General features: G+C 41.3%; 1 protein-coding gene across 3 annotated transcripts in view; it reads left to right on the plus strand.

Annotated features, from left to right (window-relative positions):
* LOC144480253 (calcium-activated potassium channel subunit alpha-1) overlaps positions 1 to 16,267 on the plus strand; it is a 797,282-nt gene that overhangs the window by 691,324 nt on the left and 89,691 nt on the right. For all 3 annotated transcript variants that reach the window (XM_078199542.1, XM_078199543.1, XM_078199544.1), the window contains exons 19-20: positions 6,006 to 6,099; positions 9,701 to 9,824. In XM_078199542.1, the coding sequence (XP_078055668.1) occupies positions 6,006 to 6,099; positions 9,701 to 9,824 (218 nt within the window). The remainder of the gene's footprint in view (positions 1 to 6,005; positions 6,100 to 9,700; positions 9,825 to 16,267) is intronic.

Here is a 16,267-nt window from a genome sequence, read left to right on the forward strand (position 1 = left end):
TTTAAACTTAAATTAAAGCAATAGTTGGTGGAGTGTGGAAGATAGTGCAGATGATTAGATGAATGTATTAAACAGCAGGTGGTGCTGCTACTTAAGGAATAAGGTATCAGAGAACCCTGTGTTTATTATATATTACATACAGTGTCACAGTGTCTCACTCTCTCTCACACACACACACACAGGCGTGCGTTCTTTGGCATTAGAGTAAATAGGCTGTTTATTTCCTTACCTCCTATTTATTCCCCACGGGCGACAGGAAAATTCTGCTGCATTTGATCCTAAGTAGAGTATCAAAGATTTCCCGCAAATGCCTTTCTGAAGCCTCTTTGTGTTAAAATTGCTAACCCTCTAGATTTTACAAAAGGAATATAATTGACGGATAGCATCTGATTTGAATGGGTGCGACCAGTTCTGATTTCATACTTACAGATAAGTCCATTTGCAACAAATGCTAAGCACAATGTCTAAAAGATTGTAGCTGGCCCGTACCCACAGAGATATTCGCTGACAATGTTTTGCATCTTTCCCTTCATCGCTGATGAGACAAAGACCTTTAACTCTAAAATTGTGCAAGCTGGGAAATATAAATAAGGAGGCTGAGGGAACATGGTTGCTGATAAAAAAAAAGTATGAATATTTTCTCATGTTATCTTTTTCAATTGCTAACCAGTCATTGCATAACTGAGAAAAAAATGCACGGCAAGCACATCATTTGCCTTGCCGCGCGTAAATAGACAGCAGCCGTCTGGATCATTCTGGATCCTCAGTAAAACTGCCACCCTGCGAATTCTCAAACTAATGCTGTATATGTTTGACAACACGCAGATGAATCCAGGAGTTATCGGTGCGGGGGTTTGAATCTAAGCAGCAGCTGACGTTAGAATCAACCTCCACGGATTGCTCTAAGCTAGTTTGGGGATTTTTGCTGCCGTTGTCCAAAGATTTCTGGCAGTGTCCTCATTAATGTGGAAGTGCAGTGTTTTTCCAAAAAAAAAGCCATTGGCTTATATTAAAAGTGAAACGATCTCAATAAGTTATTCTGACGTTTTCTGATGCTTGACAATCAGTTCAATAAGATTTATAATAATGACCAGATGAAATGAATTAACCCTGTCTAATTAACGCAGTAACAGGAGAAATCTAAAACACATTACACTTCCTCGGGTTCAGATGTTTGGTTCAGAACTCCAGGATTTGATCTGAATTTTTTCAACAATCTTCAGTGTCTTATCAAAGTTAAAGACATTAATGGGAAATGATAAATAGCGCGATATAATTATTTTAAGTCATTCATGATGAGATGCTCGTGATTAAATATGGCAAAATACGTTTTCTGTAGATATTTATTTGCATTATTGTCGCTCCCTCAAGCACTTCTCCAAATATTAAATTAATCCAAATGATTTGCTATTGTTCACAGGACACTATTTATTACAATTACTGTGTACACTAATGAAGCATACATGAGTCACACATTATTTCCACTCAGTCCCTGTTATTATGCCAGAACTTGTCGGAAGTGCACCTTCAGATTTGGCATCAAGCGAACTGTAATTGATGTCAACGTTTATTAATTTCAGCTAAAATTATTTGATGGACGGACACATTTTCCTTTTAGAAGTTACTTTTGTTCAGTCTTCTCAATGCCATTGGCCATTTGCTATCTTGTGTGTTTGATGGGAGGTAGGATGGAGAGGGGGTTGGGAGTTTGGGAGGGGTCTTCTTGAAACCTCAGCTCGAGAATTAGGTCTGTGAACAATAATGCCAGTATCAGAGGAGAGCAGTTTAATTTCAGTGGGGTTTCTCCGACTGTGGTCAGTAGATTCTATTGCTCCCCCATTCACAAGTTGAGCTTGTATTGATGAGTGTCAGCACAAAGTATAGACTGCAGAGTCCGTTACTCAGTGCTGGTTATTATTTTCAAGGTGGGGGCCCATTGGGGGGAGCACGGATATTGCTGAGCACAATTCTGACACAGGACGATATTGTGCAACCCAGAGAGCTCGTAGTTAGGTTCATTTTCAACGAGAAACCTTGCTGCTGCCTAGTTACCCAATCCTGCAAACAATGTTAACTTTTCCACGTTGAGAATGCAGGAATGGGAGCTGGAGTTAGAAAAAGAGAAGGTTGCACTGGTGAGTAATTAAGGAAAATGGGTCTAGTTTCCTGGTGGCAAAACACTTTAATCCTCAGTTTGCTGCAGCACAGAATTGGAGGAAATGGGACTTGGAACTTGGCTTTTCCCACACAATATATTCCCTAGCTTAGCCACACTGAGATCCAAGTGGTGAATAGTGACGGGGCACTTCCCAAATGGATAGCAGGTTTTTAAAAGTTAGCATGAAGGTCATGAAACTTTCAGCTGGGATATCCATTATTGAATGGATTCCGATCACCTTTTGTGGGGCCCATGAAGAACTCATCCGTACAATGGGAACATAGCGTGGGAGACTGAGAAAAAACTTGCAGACAATAGGAGAATATCAAAGTGAGTGAGAGGAGGGGGGAAAATGCCTGGGTTTCTTTTTAAGCACGATTTGATCTCTCGTTAAATGGTAAATTATCTTAACACCAGAATTAAGGAAATCTGCTCTTTGGCTGGTTTCTGGTTTGACACCATTTATGCCATGTGCATTATGGAATACATCATATAGTTCCGATTGTTAAAAGATTGCTTAAGGAGCATGTGTGTAAGTTGTCATCAATTCAATTATAAGCACTAAAGCCCTGCAACGCAGTCACAAGGTAGCGAGTGTGTTATCTGTACAATTTGTACTAATACAGATTGCTTTTGAGTGATTTGCCAGCATCCCAGATAATGAACTACAAGCACAGGTGCAGTGAAATCTTGTTTGACTGTTTATCTCATTGAAGATTATTAGTTCTGCATCCCAATTGGCTGGTGACTATTTGTCTCACTGCAACATCAGATTATATATTTTAGACAGCCGAGGCTTGCCAGTGAAATTTGATCTAAGTATTTTTTTAAACAGAACAGGGGAAAAGAAGTTGTAAAATGCTACCAAAAATAATTTCTGACAATGCCGATGCTTAGTTTAAATTTGTTTTTAATGTATCTCCTCTTTCATACTTGTCAGTAAAGGATGAAGCTAAAGCGGGTTTACTAAGTGAGTCATTTAAAGCCCACAATTCCACAATCACGTGTTTTTGCCAAAGCCTGCACCTGTTACAGAAGAGGCAGGATCCATGCTGCTTGTTAACAGGAACAAAGGGGACGTTTACTTGCTCAGTGACCCTTCACTCAGTTGCCTGTGTCTGCTGAATACAAGGGAACAGGGAGGTGTTGTCCACTGTAAGTTACATCAGGCACTAAGCTTGCCTATGGAGTACAGATACCAGTCCATCCGTTCTGTTTTCAGTGACCTCCATGGGTGCCCTTGGTCACATTCCGCAGCCAGTGCTGACAGCTGTGCATGACAGCATAGTTTGGGGTGTCTTTTTTTTTCCTCCTTTCTTTCAAACAGTACTTAAAAAAAACAGGCGCACACAGAAAATCTGCCAAGTGGTGACAAGAGTGGAGTCCACCCAGAAGTGATCCTTTTATTGTCTGATGTGCGCTAAGTCTCCATTTCATTGCGGCATTTAAACAAACCCAAATAAATGCAATTAACTTTCAAAATAAAAGAGAGTGCACACACACATACACACAAAGAACCCTTCTTGATAAAAACAGCCAGTTTCAGAGCTTGAGAGTTTAAAGCTCATATTTTCCAGTGCTGGGAGGCTATGAGATTTGGATAGATTTAGTACAATTTAATTAAGTTCAAAATAAGCAGAAATTATTTGAATATGCATAAACCCAACAAACAGCTGTTTAGATATGATCAGAAATTATTTTTCAGCGATTATGTCTTTTTTTTCAATATATCATGCAGAATTATTAGTAGCTACAGATTACTCTGTGAACCTACAGGTACACATACACCATTGTATGTTTATAAGTAACGCAAATAGATGAAGGCTATCTACGTTATTCAGAACCACCTGCCCATGCTGATTTAATGTAAGGAAATGTATGTTCAAGCAAGTTATAAAATTACATTGCAAATGAGGAATGAAAATACTTTTGTGGTTTCACAGTAATATATCACAGCTTTAAAGGTAAAGAGTGTGCTGTTCCAGGTTTTGTGGATCACTGTCTTAGGGTAGGGGGAGTGGAACTGTGTCATCTTATCACTTGCCAGTAATAACAGTTTGAAGTCTGACTAAACATGTTCCAGAAAATGTTTGAAAATTTCTGAGCCAAAGCCCTGCTCTTTAGCGTTTCAAATCAGCCAGTATCTCAGTCCACCCTGATTTAACAGCCCATGAATTATTTTCTTTCCAACTCACACTGTCGTCACTGCTGCAGCCCTCCAGAACCCTTGGCAAGGGTTTTTTTTTGTAAGCAGCATATTATACTAGAATCTCTTGCTAATTGTGTTCTAGACAGTGTTGTTGAATGCTGGTTGATGTGTTCGTCAGAGTCTGACAGTCACAATGAAATCGAGCTCTCCCGTAGATTCTGGCAGCCTTTTTCAATTCTGTCAAAAATATTGGAGTAGTTGCAATATCTCAATTTATTCCAATGTGCACTTTAGAGAGAAATATCTTCTTTTGTTGTTGCTGCTGTCATTGGGTTCAGTATTGAAGGCTGGGGGAGTATTTTTATCATGGGCTCCATCTGTGTTCCTGCTGTATACCGTGCAGTAATTCTGCACAAACTGAAAGGGTTAATGGCATCTAGCCGATGATAAATGGAAAGGCACATGCAGCAAACCCTAAAACCATAATGTTGTGCCACAATTTCCCATGGCACCTTATTTCCTGTACTCTGTGACTCCAATCATTGGAAGCAACCTCTTAAGTTCCTCTATCTTTTCATTCCTCTTCCATACCTTTGATCCACACGCTCTTTCCTGACCTGTCATTCTACAAAATTCCACATCGGTTGCAGGTTTCCATTGTCGATAATCCGATTTATAGTCCTTGCATGTGAGTCACTGAATTCACACCATAACCCAATGTGCATATAAAACATTAGTTCTGACCCTAACAGAACTAAACTACAGGTTGTACAGAGCACAGCAACGTGCTAACTCTGTACCTATTTTAACAATTCCAATTGAATTCCAGTGATTCAATAAATATGTAAATAAGGTGTCAGATGATGTTAGAGTAACTGAAAATATGCTATTTGCCTAAATGCATTTAAATCCCCATGAACAGAATGACAAGCAAGGCACAGCGTTGTGTGGGTTTTAACATTTTCGGAGTAGTAACATACTGTTTAAGTGGTCTAACAATTAATAGTCCACAATGGATTAATGAATTAAATACTTTAGTTAAACTTTGTCTACCTTTTTTAACAGCCCTGGTTTGAAAGGCAGAGGGACGCACCCTGCAGTATTTTCTGTCACCTTGTATGCTTTGCCCAGCCCTGCAAGTTATACATGTGTAGTTCCTTTGGCCACTGCTGATTGAACACAGGCACCCATTTGTGAAAACTGCACGCTCGGGATGACACCGTCTTTAACCCGAGTGGTTTGATTTATTTTTTAATAAATTACTACAGCACATCACGTATATTTAAATCTATACCAAGTGTGGTTTACTTGTATTTTTGGAGTGGTCAGTGATGCCTTGTGTTCCTGACCACCCAAATTTAGGCTGCTTCTACTCAGCTTCCTCTTCTTTTTGTTTCTATGTGTATTGATTTGAATTTTCCTTTAATTATCTGTTTCACTGTCCTTACAGCACCGTAGTCTGAATAATACTGAATAATACATAACCCTAGTTGTGATAGCTAGGGTTTTAAACTCATTCTGATTGTGTTTTCCCTACGTTATCCTCCTATTCTCAAATCTTGTTAGTTGCCTGTAATGGGGACCTTTAACTTTCATAATGAGTCACTTTCTGTTTTATATATATTTTTTAATATTTCATTTTCATATCATATCAGACTTAAAATGGCTCCTAATCTCCCATCTTCCATATGTTTGCAGTTCAAGATGAAAACCCATCAGCTCTGTCACCCAAAAAGAAGCAGCGAAATGGAGGTATGCGAAATTCACCCAACAGTTCACCCAAACTGATGAGGTAAGACAGCTTAAAGAACTCTTGTGTCTAAAGAGAGAGAGAGAAAGAGAGAGAGCGCGAGTGAGCGAGCAAGAGAGAAATCCTTAAAGGCTGAAGTATTTATTCTGTCAGCCTGTCAGCAGTTAATGATAGAGTTGAAATATTTCTGTCATGAAAGAGGGTAGGAAAAGCTGTTAGAGAAAACGCAGCCTTTAAAGTCTCAGCTGTCACCTCAGCCTGTCCGCATGTACTTCTTAAACAGCAATGGCACTAATGACAGCGGTAACCAATCAGAGAGACTCATACGGTTACTCTGCCTCAGGCTATTCACCGTTTGCGCGAAGCCCTTCGAGTCCTGTTTTCTGTACTTTCGGCCATATGTGAGATATGGCGGCGCAATGAAAAATGAACCCAAATTTTCTACATTCCTTTTATCTTGTCCATTTGTATTAATTTGGCATTAATTGATTTTGACTTAGAGGAAGGAAAAAGAAGCTAATAATTGGTGGGGGTAAGGTAGAAGAAGGGCTGTGATGGATACTGTGCGGCTCCTGTGTCAGGGATTAAAGTGCGTACAATGTTAGACAAGTAAACAGCTTCATCCACTTAGCATATGAAACGATATTACATGAAGATTGCTTCAGGTTTACAGAAACTCCAAACATTTCACAGATGAGCAGAGGGTCCCTGTTTACCATGTAAAATATGCATTGGCTCTTTTGATCTGCATGCAGTAATAATTCTAGGGAGCAAGTTCTGCTGTTCTCGTATGCTTCAAAGCTGTGCCGAAGTTTTGCTGCTGTAGGGTACTCCTTTATATTAGTGGCCCTTGGGTAGTGAAATGACAGGTCGTCTATGCTTGGTGCAGTTTTTTTAACTCATAGCCCACAGCAAAACAGAGAATTACTGAACACAGAGTCACCGAACCCTTCAGAAATCCTTTTCCTGCAGAAATATTATACCTTAAATATTACATATTTTGGAATTACAAGCTACGTTTTATGGGCAATATTAAGTGCCGGTTTAAGTCAGCCTAAGGGGTGCTTATTGCACAAGGGTGAATAAGCTGGTATGTATTGTATCAAATATGGTTTTCGCAGGCACACATGCCTCAAGGCCTTAGTAAATAAGTAATGATCAACAGTTTGGAAGTGGGTTTTGAAAAGCATGCCTTTGTCAGTTTGCATGATGGGAATGGAAAATTTCAAAGAGCAGCCTGCTTTCATTGCCTGGTGGAGAGGGACTGAGCAAGAATAGTCATCCCCTGCTAGTGCTGTCTAGTCAGCATCACATTGGAATTGCTAAACGCAGCTTGAACGCCAAGCACAGAACTGTTTGAGCCTTCAGTATAACAAGTTCTAACGAGTGCCAGTCTGACATTCTTTACATGAAATTAATACCATTCTGTTGGATTTCAGAGGGTCATCGGATACTTGCTTCTAATTGTAGTCGGTGAATGTTGGGTCTATTAATCACAACGCATTTGTTCAAATCCATCAGAACAGAGCATTACGGTGTAACAAATGTCGTAGTTATTCCCTGTGAGTAGTAGCGTTCAACAAGAGTTTGCCACTGACAGGCTGCAATGAGTGACAGTTGGTGAAAGATAGCTATCTTGGCGGAGCTTTATTGCGCCAGTCAAGGCAGTCTGCAAAGATTGAAGTGACAGAGGTCCATTGACTAAATCGTGAAACACACAGAGCGTCATGAAATATTCAGCCATGGTGTAAAATCACTAAATGGTTTCGCAGTTATTAGCACCTGCACTGACTGCATGCATCTCGGCGACGAACATTTTAATAGACAAATGTTTTGTCATGATGATTGTGAAGGACTGAGAGTGTGGAATGCAGAAAACGAGGGGGGAAATTAAATAAACGTGCGAGGTTTCGAGCAGGCATGACTGAAATGCCAAGCGAGAAGCAATATTTTGTCGGATCTGCAGAAAATCTATCCCCAGCAACATTACTGGATAGGATTGTGGTTTTGCTTCTGGCTGTTGCTTGTGAGGCAGCTTGGTTAGTGTGCACTCATAGTACATTACCCACAATTTCTACTCATCGTTGAGCTGCATGGTTGGATGCAATGTTCCAAACAGGCCCTTGCCTGTAGCAGATTTGACAACACATTCTTGCCTTGCTACAGGACACTATTTTCAGTGATAAATTCATTAGTGAGTAACTATTTATATTAGGGGACACTAAAAATACATCAAAAATGTACAAAAATTAAACAGAGCCAGAATAAAGCTTTTTTTAAAAATTAGTAAGTTGCACTTTCAAAGCAGGTTAATTTAAATCCACACAGAGCAACTGAAATTTAACTCTGAGCTTTCACTTTTAACCCATTGAAGCTATGATGGATGGACAGTCTCAACCCTGTAGTTCTGCAAAGGTACTTTCACCCTCTGTCTAATTAATTCCATGTAGTAAATGTTCTCGAATGTCTACAATGCTCACCTCAGACTATATGAAGCATCGCATTACACTGGGGAGCTATCAGCACTGAACACTGCATTACACAAGAGAGGTCTGCGGTACAAACAGTACATTACACACAACAACTCCAGGGTCAATAAAGGACTCACAGTGTGAACCTCTCCAGGTGAAAGGGTTAAACAGCTAGCCCTTTTTGCATTTATTGAATCCTCACCACGTTTAAGAGACAGAATTGTTGAAGTCCACTTGCACACGTGCAAATATATATTCTATCCTTTGTCCAATGTTTCATTTACTAATAAATATAGCGGCAGAATTATAAAATTGACAGCTTTAGAATTGAAAATAATCTCGTTTCAAGTGTCTGAGCAGGGTTGCTGTGTGCATTGAAAATTTTGTCTTAAGTGCAACTTATGTAGGTTGAAAAAAGGTATGTCGCAGGTGTAATTACCCCTTAAGAGATGGAATTTGAAGTAATGGGAATTCTGGTAGAGTTTCAGCTAAGGTCAGAATGAAAAGGGATTTTTAAAGCTCTATTGCTGACTATTCAAGACAGAGACTTGGGATGACAGCTGCTAGTGAATGATGGATGTGCAGAATGCAGTGAAATGTTAGAAGTGCAGGCGTTGATGGCCAGGTGGCAGCTGCTGAGGACCACTTTTATACTCAGTGTTCTTCTGGAGAAAAATCATCTGCTCGCAATGTAGATGTAAATTAATCAATCTGCTCCGAGCTGACATCCTCTGAAACTTTAATGGCTTCCAGTTTTCAAAAAAGCAAAATATGATGGGGGTAAAATTGCTAAAATATATCAAGTGTACCCTGTTAAAGCTTTTATTGCACAGAGAACAGCATCGGAAGTTGTATGCGGTAAAAGCCTGTAATTGGCTTTTCATCTTCATGCCACTCAGCCAGCGTGAAGCTCTGTCTCTATCTATTTCACCTCATTGCAGCAGTTAATGTCTGCCTTTTGATCAGGTTTTTTTTTCGGGGGGGTGCGGGTGGCGGGGAGGGTGTGGCTGGCTAGAGTAAGTACTGCAGTAATGCGATTGCTTGTAAATTAAACCACTCGCGTTCACTAAATGTGTTCCTGGCCAGCAGTAACGTGTCAACTGGTCAAAGCAGATTGAGTGAGGTGTCAGGCTGATAGACAACTCTTTGCCTTGATTCCCTTGTCTCTGCAGGCATGACCCCTTGTCAATTCCAGGAAATGATCAGATAGAGGAAATGGACGCCAGCGTGAAGAAATATGATTCCACTGGGATGTTTCACTGGTGTCCAGCCAAAGAAATGGAGAAGGTCATTCTGGTGGGTATCACAAACTGGCAGTGACCTTGGATGGCGCAAGGTGACACGACTCTTCAATTACTTGTAACCGACATTTCATTTAGTGGGATCTGACGACCATATACGCTGTGCTTTTCAATGTCTTCAAAGAGCAAAAGTGACATGTTGTTTTATAAACTGCCACCAACAGCCCTGACCCTCATTAAGATCCACTGTCACCTGATCAAACCTATTGTTTGCTGATTTTAACTGACTTATCAGTGTGATGAATCAGACTCTGCTTCATTGGGAACAAGTTCACGTCTTGCGAACGATGCTGACCGTGCTCAGTTTGAGACACTGAAACAACATGGGCATGGGTCATTTAGCCTGATATTAATAGGGTTCAGCTAGTTATAGACAGCCCCTGAAATATTTCAACCATGCAAATAGAATTAGAACTGCATATTTTCTATTTAATTGCAATCAGGCCAACAATCAGAGGTGTGTATTTCTGCATTTAGATGCCTGGTTGTCTATCAGCAGCCGGTCCTCAAAATGATGCTGCATTCATTGATTGCATAAATGCCACTTCTCATTTGTAAAATCACTGTGCTGATTTGCAGTAATGTGGCAGTCCTGCTTTGAATACATGCTAACCTGCACAGTCTCTGCTGGAGATCTGATTTCTTCACAGAGACCAGCTTCAGAGCCTGTTTGACAGGCAGTCCTGACGCGGAGAAAGAGCAACAGTCACAGGGTAGTCGTGTACCCAGTGCACTTTCACCCCCTAGCATATCCGAGCAGATACCTAGGATCTCGGCCAGCCATGTGATGTGATAAATGTCTCAACGTGTGAACCCACCTCGCAAGTGGTGAAACCACGAGTGAGCTCTGAGCGGCCTCACAAGTGGAGATTTTTATTCTGTCTCACTGTCAGCCGTGACACACTTTATAACACTGATGTGTTCTCATCTGTGAATAATGAATTCTTGCAGTTATGTTATCATTCCGTTCCAGTACTTCTCTGTTCCAAGTGCCCCTTATGGCTTTCTCCTTATTCCGGAACAGTCGAATGATTTTCAGCACAGGAGAAAACTGAGAAAAGGCACCGTCTATCTCCACACGTTTTTTTAGTATTTTTTGCAGCAGTGAAAGTAGTTATATTATTTAAATTTGCGAAAGGAAAATTATAAGCATAAGAATAGCACTGAAATCTTTGAAATCAAACTGATACAGGAATGCCAGTGGAACAATTGGCTTCATTTTTCCTCTCCCTATGATTCAGCATGTCAAAACAGCACAAAGCTCGTTTGGGTAAAAATTTCACTCTGGACACCACAGCACATCTTTCGGGAAGTGACACAATTCCAGCCAATGGGTGGGATTTTACAGCCTTGCTCGGGCGAGACCGGAAATTCCCGCCCGGGGTCAATGGAGAATTCCGTTGTCGGACCCTCGCCCGTGGCAAGTGAGGAGGTAGAGTTCCGCCCAATGATCTTCTGTCTATCGTAGACAATAGCCCAATTTTTTTGACTTGGCTTGAAATTTCCATGCAGAAAATGCTGGGAAAAATCAGCACCGTTGAGGATGGTGATCACGGAGCATTCCCACAAGGACAGGCTGCTGCAGGGCATCAGCGGTCAGTCTGGGGAGGCGATGGCCTAGTGGTATTATCGCTAGACTATTAATCCAATAACTCAGCTAATATTCTGGGGACCCAGGTTCAAATCCGCCACAGCAGATGATGGAATTTGATTTCAATTTTTAAAAAATCTGGATTAAGAATCTACTGATGACCATGAAACCATTGTCGATTGTCAGAAAAACCCATCTGGTTCACTAATGTCCTTTAGGGAAGGAGATCTGCCATCCTTATCTGGCCTGGCCGACAGGTGACTCCAGAGCCACAGCAATGTTATTGACTCTTAACTGTGCTCTGAAATGACCTAGTAAGCCACTCAGTTTCAAGGGCAACTAGGGATGGGCAATAAATGCTGGCCAGCCAGTGATGCCCACATCCCATGAATGAAAAAGAAAGTCAGGGCAGGCTGCTTGGGGCCTGCTGTCAGTCAAGGGCAGCCTGCTGCTCGGGGTGGGCAGTCAGGGGGTCAGCAATTAGTCAGGGGTATTTGGAGTTGGTGTAGTGGAGGTCCTGGTAGGTCAGACACACCTGAATTGGTTTACAAACCCCCGAGCAGGCTCCATTGTGCTGTCATATGTGTCGAGCTATCATTTGTATATCAATATCTTTCTCTCTGAATTATTGGCTTGCACTGTGGCACAGCTTGATGGCCATGCGGAGTTCTTTAGCACCTCATCCAAGTGCCTATTCATTAGCTAGCATTGGAGATACATTCAGATTTAAGAGAATCATTCTGTCTTCTTCACACTTAACATCCACATGTTTTCCAGCTGTTGGGTGTCACCAGATGAGCTTATTCCTAAACACACACAGGGAATTATCTCTTTACCACAACTATAACCGAGATCAGCAAACTTGGTGTGGGCCAGAGATTTGTACTTGTGACCAACTTGATGTGTATGGATCCATTGCACAATAGAGAATGCCTTGGCCTATTGGTCTTCATCAATGCATAAGGGTAGCACAATGGCACAGTGATTAGCATTACCGCCTCATTCACCAGGGACCTGGGTTCAATGCCGGCCTTGAGTGAAGTGTGGAGTTTGCACATTCTCCTCGGTTTCCTCCCATGGTCCAAAGATTTGCAGGTTAGGTAGATTGACCGTGCTAAATTGCCCCCTCGTGTCCAAAACTGTGTAGGTTAGGGGAATTACGAGGTGCGGGGTGGGCCTGGGTAAGATGCTTTTTCAGAGAGTCAGTACAGACTCAATAGGCTCCTTGGCCTCTTTTTGCTCTGTAGGGATTCTATAATTCTATGAATCATAGATCGATGATCTAAATGTTACGGATACCGTTGGCAATGTTCAGTAATCGGCTATTCATTGATGCACCAATGTTACATCATCATGAATATCGACAGAGGGACAAATGAATAATAATTCTAAAAAGATAAATCGTTTATTCAAATTGTCAATAGGAAAGTATTAATATTGGGGAACTTACCACCAATTCAGGTGATGCGTGGCATCATTGAAGGTAATGTAGCCTGAAAATAGTTTGATATAAACAGAATGGCATGGGTGCCATGAGCTGAACTATGGTAGCAAGCTGTTCCCTGCTGTGGTATTGTTGATATCCAACCATTAATCACCTTATTGGATTTCTGCTGTCCCTTTGAGCACTGATCTTTTATTCATTGTAAAACATGTAATCTATCACAAATTGTTTTAAAAATGATTTTTTGATTACACTTTGCCAAATAGGACAAAGTAAGAAGGAAATTATAGCTTTGTAGTGAATAGGGTCGCAATTCTGTTCTTTATTTGTATTAATCTATGGACTTTTGTTATCACAATTGCTTGTCATTCAAAATGCTTGTGATTTTCTTTCTCTCCCCTTCTCTCCAAAGGCAATGGTTTGTTGGGCTGCATTCAGTGGATCATTCTGCAATTGCAGTAACTGACATAGATGGTTATGTCACTGAGCTTGGACAATGAATATCAGTGGGCTGTTTGATCAGGGGACTGTTACAACCCTGATCATGTTGCCTCCGCACTCGTATTTTGTGAGTAAAAATCAGGCCAGAAATGACTGTCGGTATTGCCAATGGGGAAATGGCCAGTGTGCTCATATGACATTTTTTCGCCTGCTCCTTTAGTGGAGGGATTAACCATTTAAACTGAAATAGGCCATTCTTTTTCCTTCCTTGGCCCAGAGATGCAACTATAAATTTGTATTTTATCCGCTGTTGCCTGACGTAACCCGGGTAAGGGAATGAACCTGGAGTTTGCTTGTCTCTCTCTGTTAGCCAGAGTTTTGGAGGCTTTCCTCCTAGAGATTGGTCAATCAGTTGAATTAAAAGGACTTACGGGAATGAACTGAAGGAGTCGGTGAACTTTTTTGTACCGAACACCAGTGTGTCTAAGTGTTAGTGTTCTCTCGCTCGCGCAAGACCGGAAATTCCCGCCCGAGGTCAACGGACATTTCCGTTGTCCACCCCTCGCCCGCTCCGATTCCATGGCGGGCAGGGCGGTAGAATTCCGGCGCTGATTGTTGGGCGCGATGGAGAAGAGAATAATCAGAACAGGTTACTTTATTCATAGGTTACCAGGCAAAATCATTACAAGCGCCGCATAATTGACAATTTTGCAAAAAGGAAGTTACACTTTAATAAATGTGTTGCACATTCACGCTATCTAAGTTAAGCTACATTTAAATTAAAACACTATGATTGCTGAGAAGTGGAGTGACTGCTCCCTGAAATAGTCATGATGTGGAGATGCCGGCGTTGGACAGGGGTAAGCACAGTAAGCAGTCTCACAACACCAGGTTAAAGTTGGACTTTAACCTGGTGTTGTGAGACTGCTTACCCTGAAATAGGACCAGGAATAAGCAAGGTGGCCCCTCAAGCCTGGTTCACCATTGGTACAATCAGGGCTGATTTTCTATCTCAAATCCACTTTCCCACCCTATCACCATATCTCTATTCCATTGGTGTCCAAAACTCCATCAATCTCCATCATGAATATATTCGACAACTGAGTGTTCACAGCCCTCTGGGATAGAGAAGACCAAAGATTCACAATCCTTTGAAGACATTTTTCCTAATCTCAGTCTTTAATTGCCCACCCCCTTATCATGAGAATTTGACCCCTAGTTTGAGAAGAAACCGCTTCTCGGTATCTACCCTGTCAAACACGCTTTTAAAAAAAAAATCAAAGGGAGCCAAAACATAATTTGCACTTACAGTTCTGTTGCCTGCATACCACGAGATATTCCTTTAGCCAGCCTAGGTTGGAAAGCTCTGAGCCCAAGGCTTTCTGACATTCTGCTGCTCCCTGCTATTACCATTGTTGTATAACTATTCCAGGTTTAAAGTATTTTTCTCAGTAACTAAATGGAACAAGGGCTGAACAATAAGATAATAGAATCAAAGAATGTATAGGTTGATGGTGAGAGAACCTTGCCTTTGGTTGACCTCTTTTTGCACTGTAAAATCAGCCAGACTAACAGAGAGTTGGCTCAGAGTGCTGGAAGTTGGCATCCCAGAATAAGAGAGTGTCTCAAATTAGGCAACATATTGAAAATCCTTTTAATCAGGATGGAATCCCACGGTTATTTTATCCTACTTAGATTTTTGGGGTCGGACAGAGAGAGGACATGCCCCTTTCTTTTCTTCATGCTCTGCCACTTTTCTTTTAGCTCACGTCCAACAATAGCTATTCAGACCTGTGGCTCTGTATAGGCCGAGTGATCCCTTAACTCATTCCCGAGATAAGGGGCTTATCATAGGAAGAAAGGTTAAACAGGTTGGGCTGACAACCCCCATCAGAGTTTAGAAGAATGAGAGGTGATCTTACTAAAACAGATTCAATCCTAAGAGAACTTGATAGAATGGATACCAGGAGGAGGTTTCCTCATGTTGGAGAGACTAGAACTAGGGGACATATTTTAGGAATAAGAGGTCTCCTGTTTAAGATAGAGGAAAGTTATTTTCTCTGAGGGTAATTTTTTATCTGGAATTCTCTTCTCCGGAAAGCAGTGGAGGCTGGGTCATTGAATTTATTTAAGAGTGAGTTAGCATTTTTGATGGAGGAGGGAGTCGAGGGTTTTGGAGGTGCTGACAGGAAAGAGCATGTGAGACCACAACCAGATCAGCCATAATCTCATTGAATGGCAGAGCAGGTTCAAAGGATCGAATGGCTTCTAAGTCCTCCCTTCCTATGTCCTTATGTAATGAAAGAAATGATTGTCTTCCCAAATTCAGTGACAGCTGAAGTGTGGTCAATAAGACAGTTTTTGGTGCATCAAATCCATGCAACCAGCTCCAAGTCCCCGTGATGCAGAACATGGATGACAGGATGCAAGAGCTGGAGAAGAAGTTTTGTCTGTGCTATTGCTCACACCCTGTAATGAATTTCACACCAGCCTGGAGTCGAAACTTGTATTTAACCCGCTTTTGCAAAACTCCCAATGCTTAAATACCTGAAGGTATTCCGGTTTGAACTCAGCCATTCTCGTATATGCCTCATTTCCACAACACTGTCCAGATTGGAACAGCTCCTGCCTCAAGCGCAGAAGACCTGGACTTATCTTTCTGACAATTGAAGTTTACAGATGTTAATTAATTTCAGAATGAAGAACTTTCACTGTTTTCATTAGGACAACAAGCTGATAAAATGGACCTGGCAGGATCAGGTTGATGTGAATGCTGCTATTTGCTTTTATCAGGTTTATGTGATCGGATTAACCCTGTGGTAGCTGTGTTGGTATTTCTGTCTCATTTTAGAAATTTTCAGTCTGTCCGAAAATGCACTGTCAATTAACAGGAATACAGCTCCGTGCGTCTCTCCAATTTAACTACGTTCATCTTTGGAAATGAATAGCAAATCGGCTTTGC

Source organism: Mustelus asterias, chromosome 28, assembly GCF_964213995.1.
Source record: "Mustelus asterias chromosome 28, sMusAst1.hap1.1, whole genome shotgun sequence".
Taxonomy (NCBI): Eukaryota; Metazoa; Chordata; class Chondrichthyes; order Carcharhiniformes; family Triakidae; genus Mustelus; species Mustelus asterias.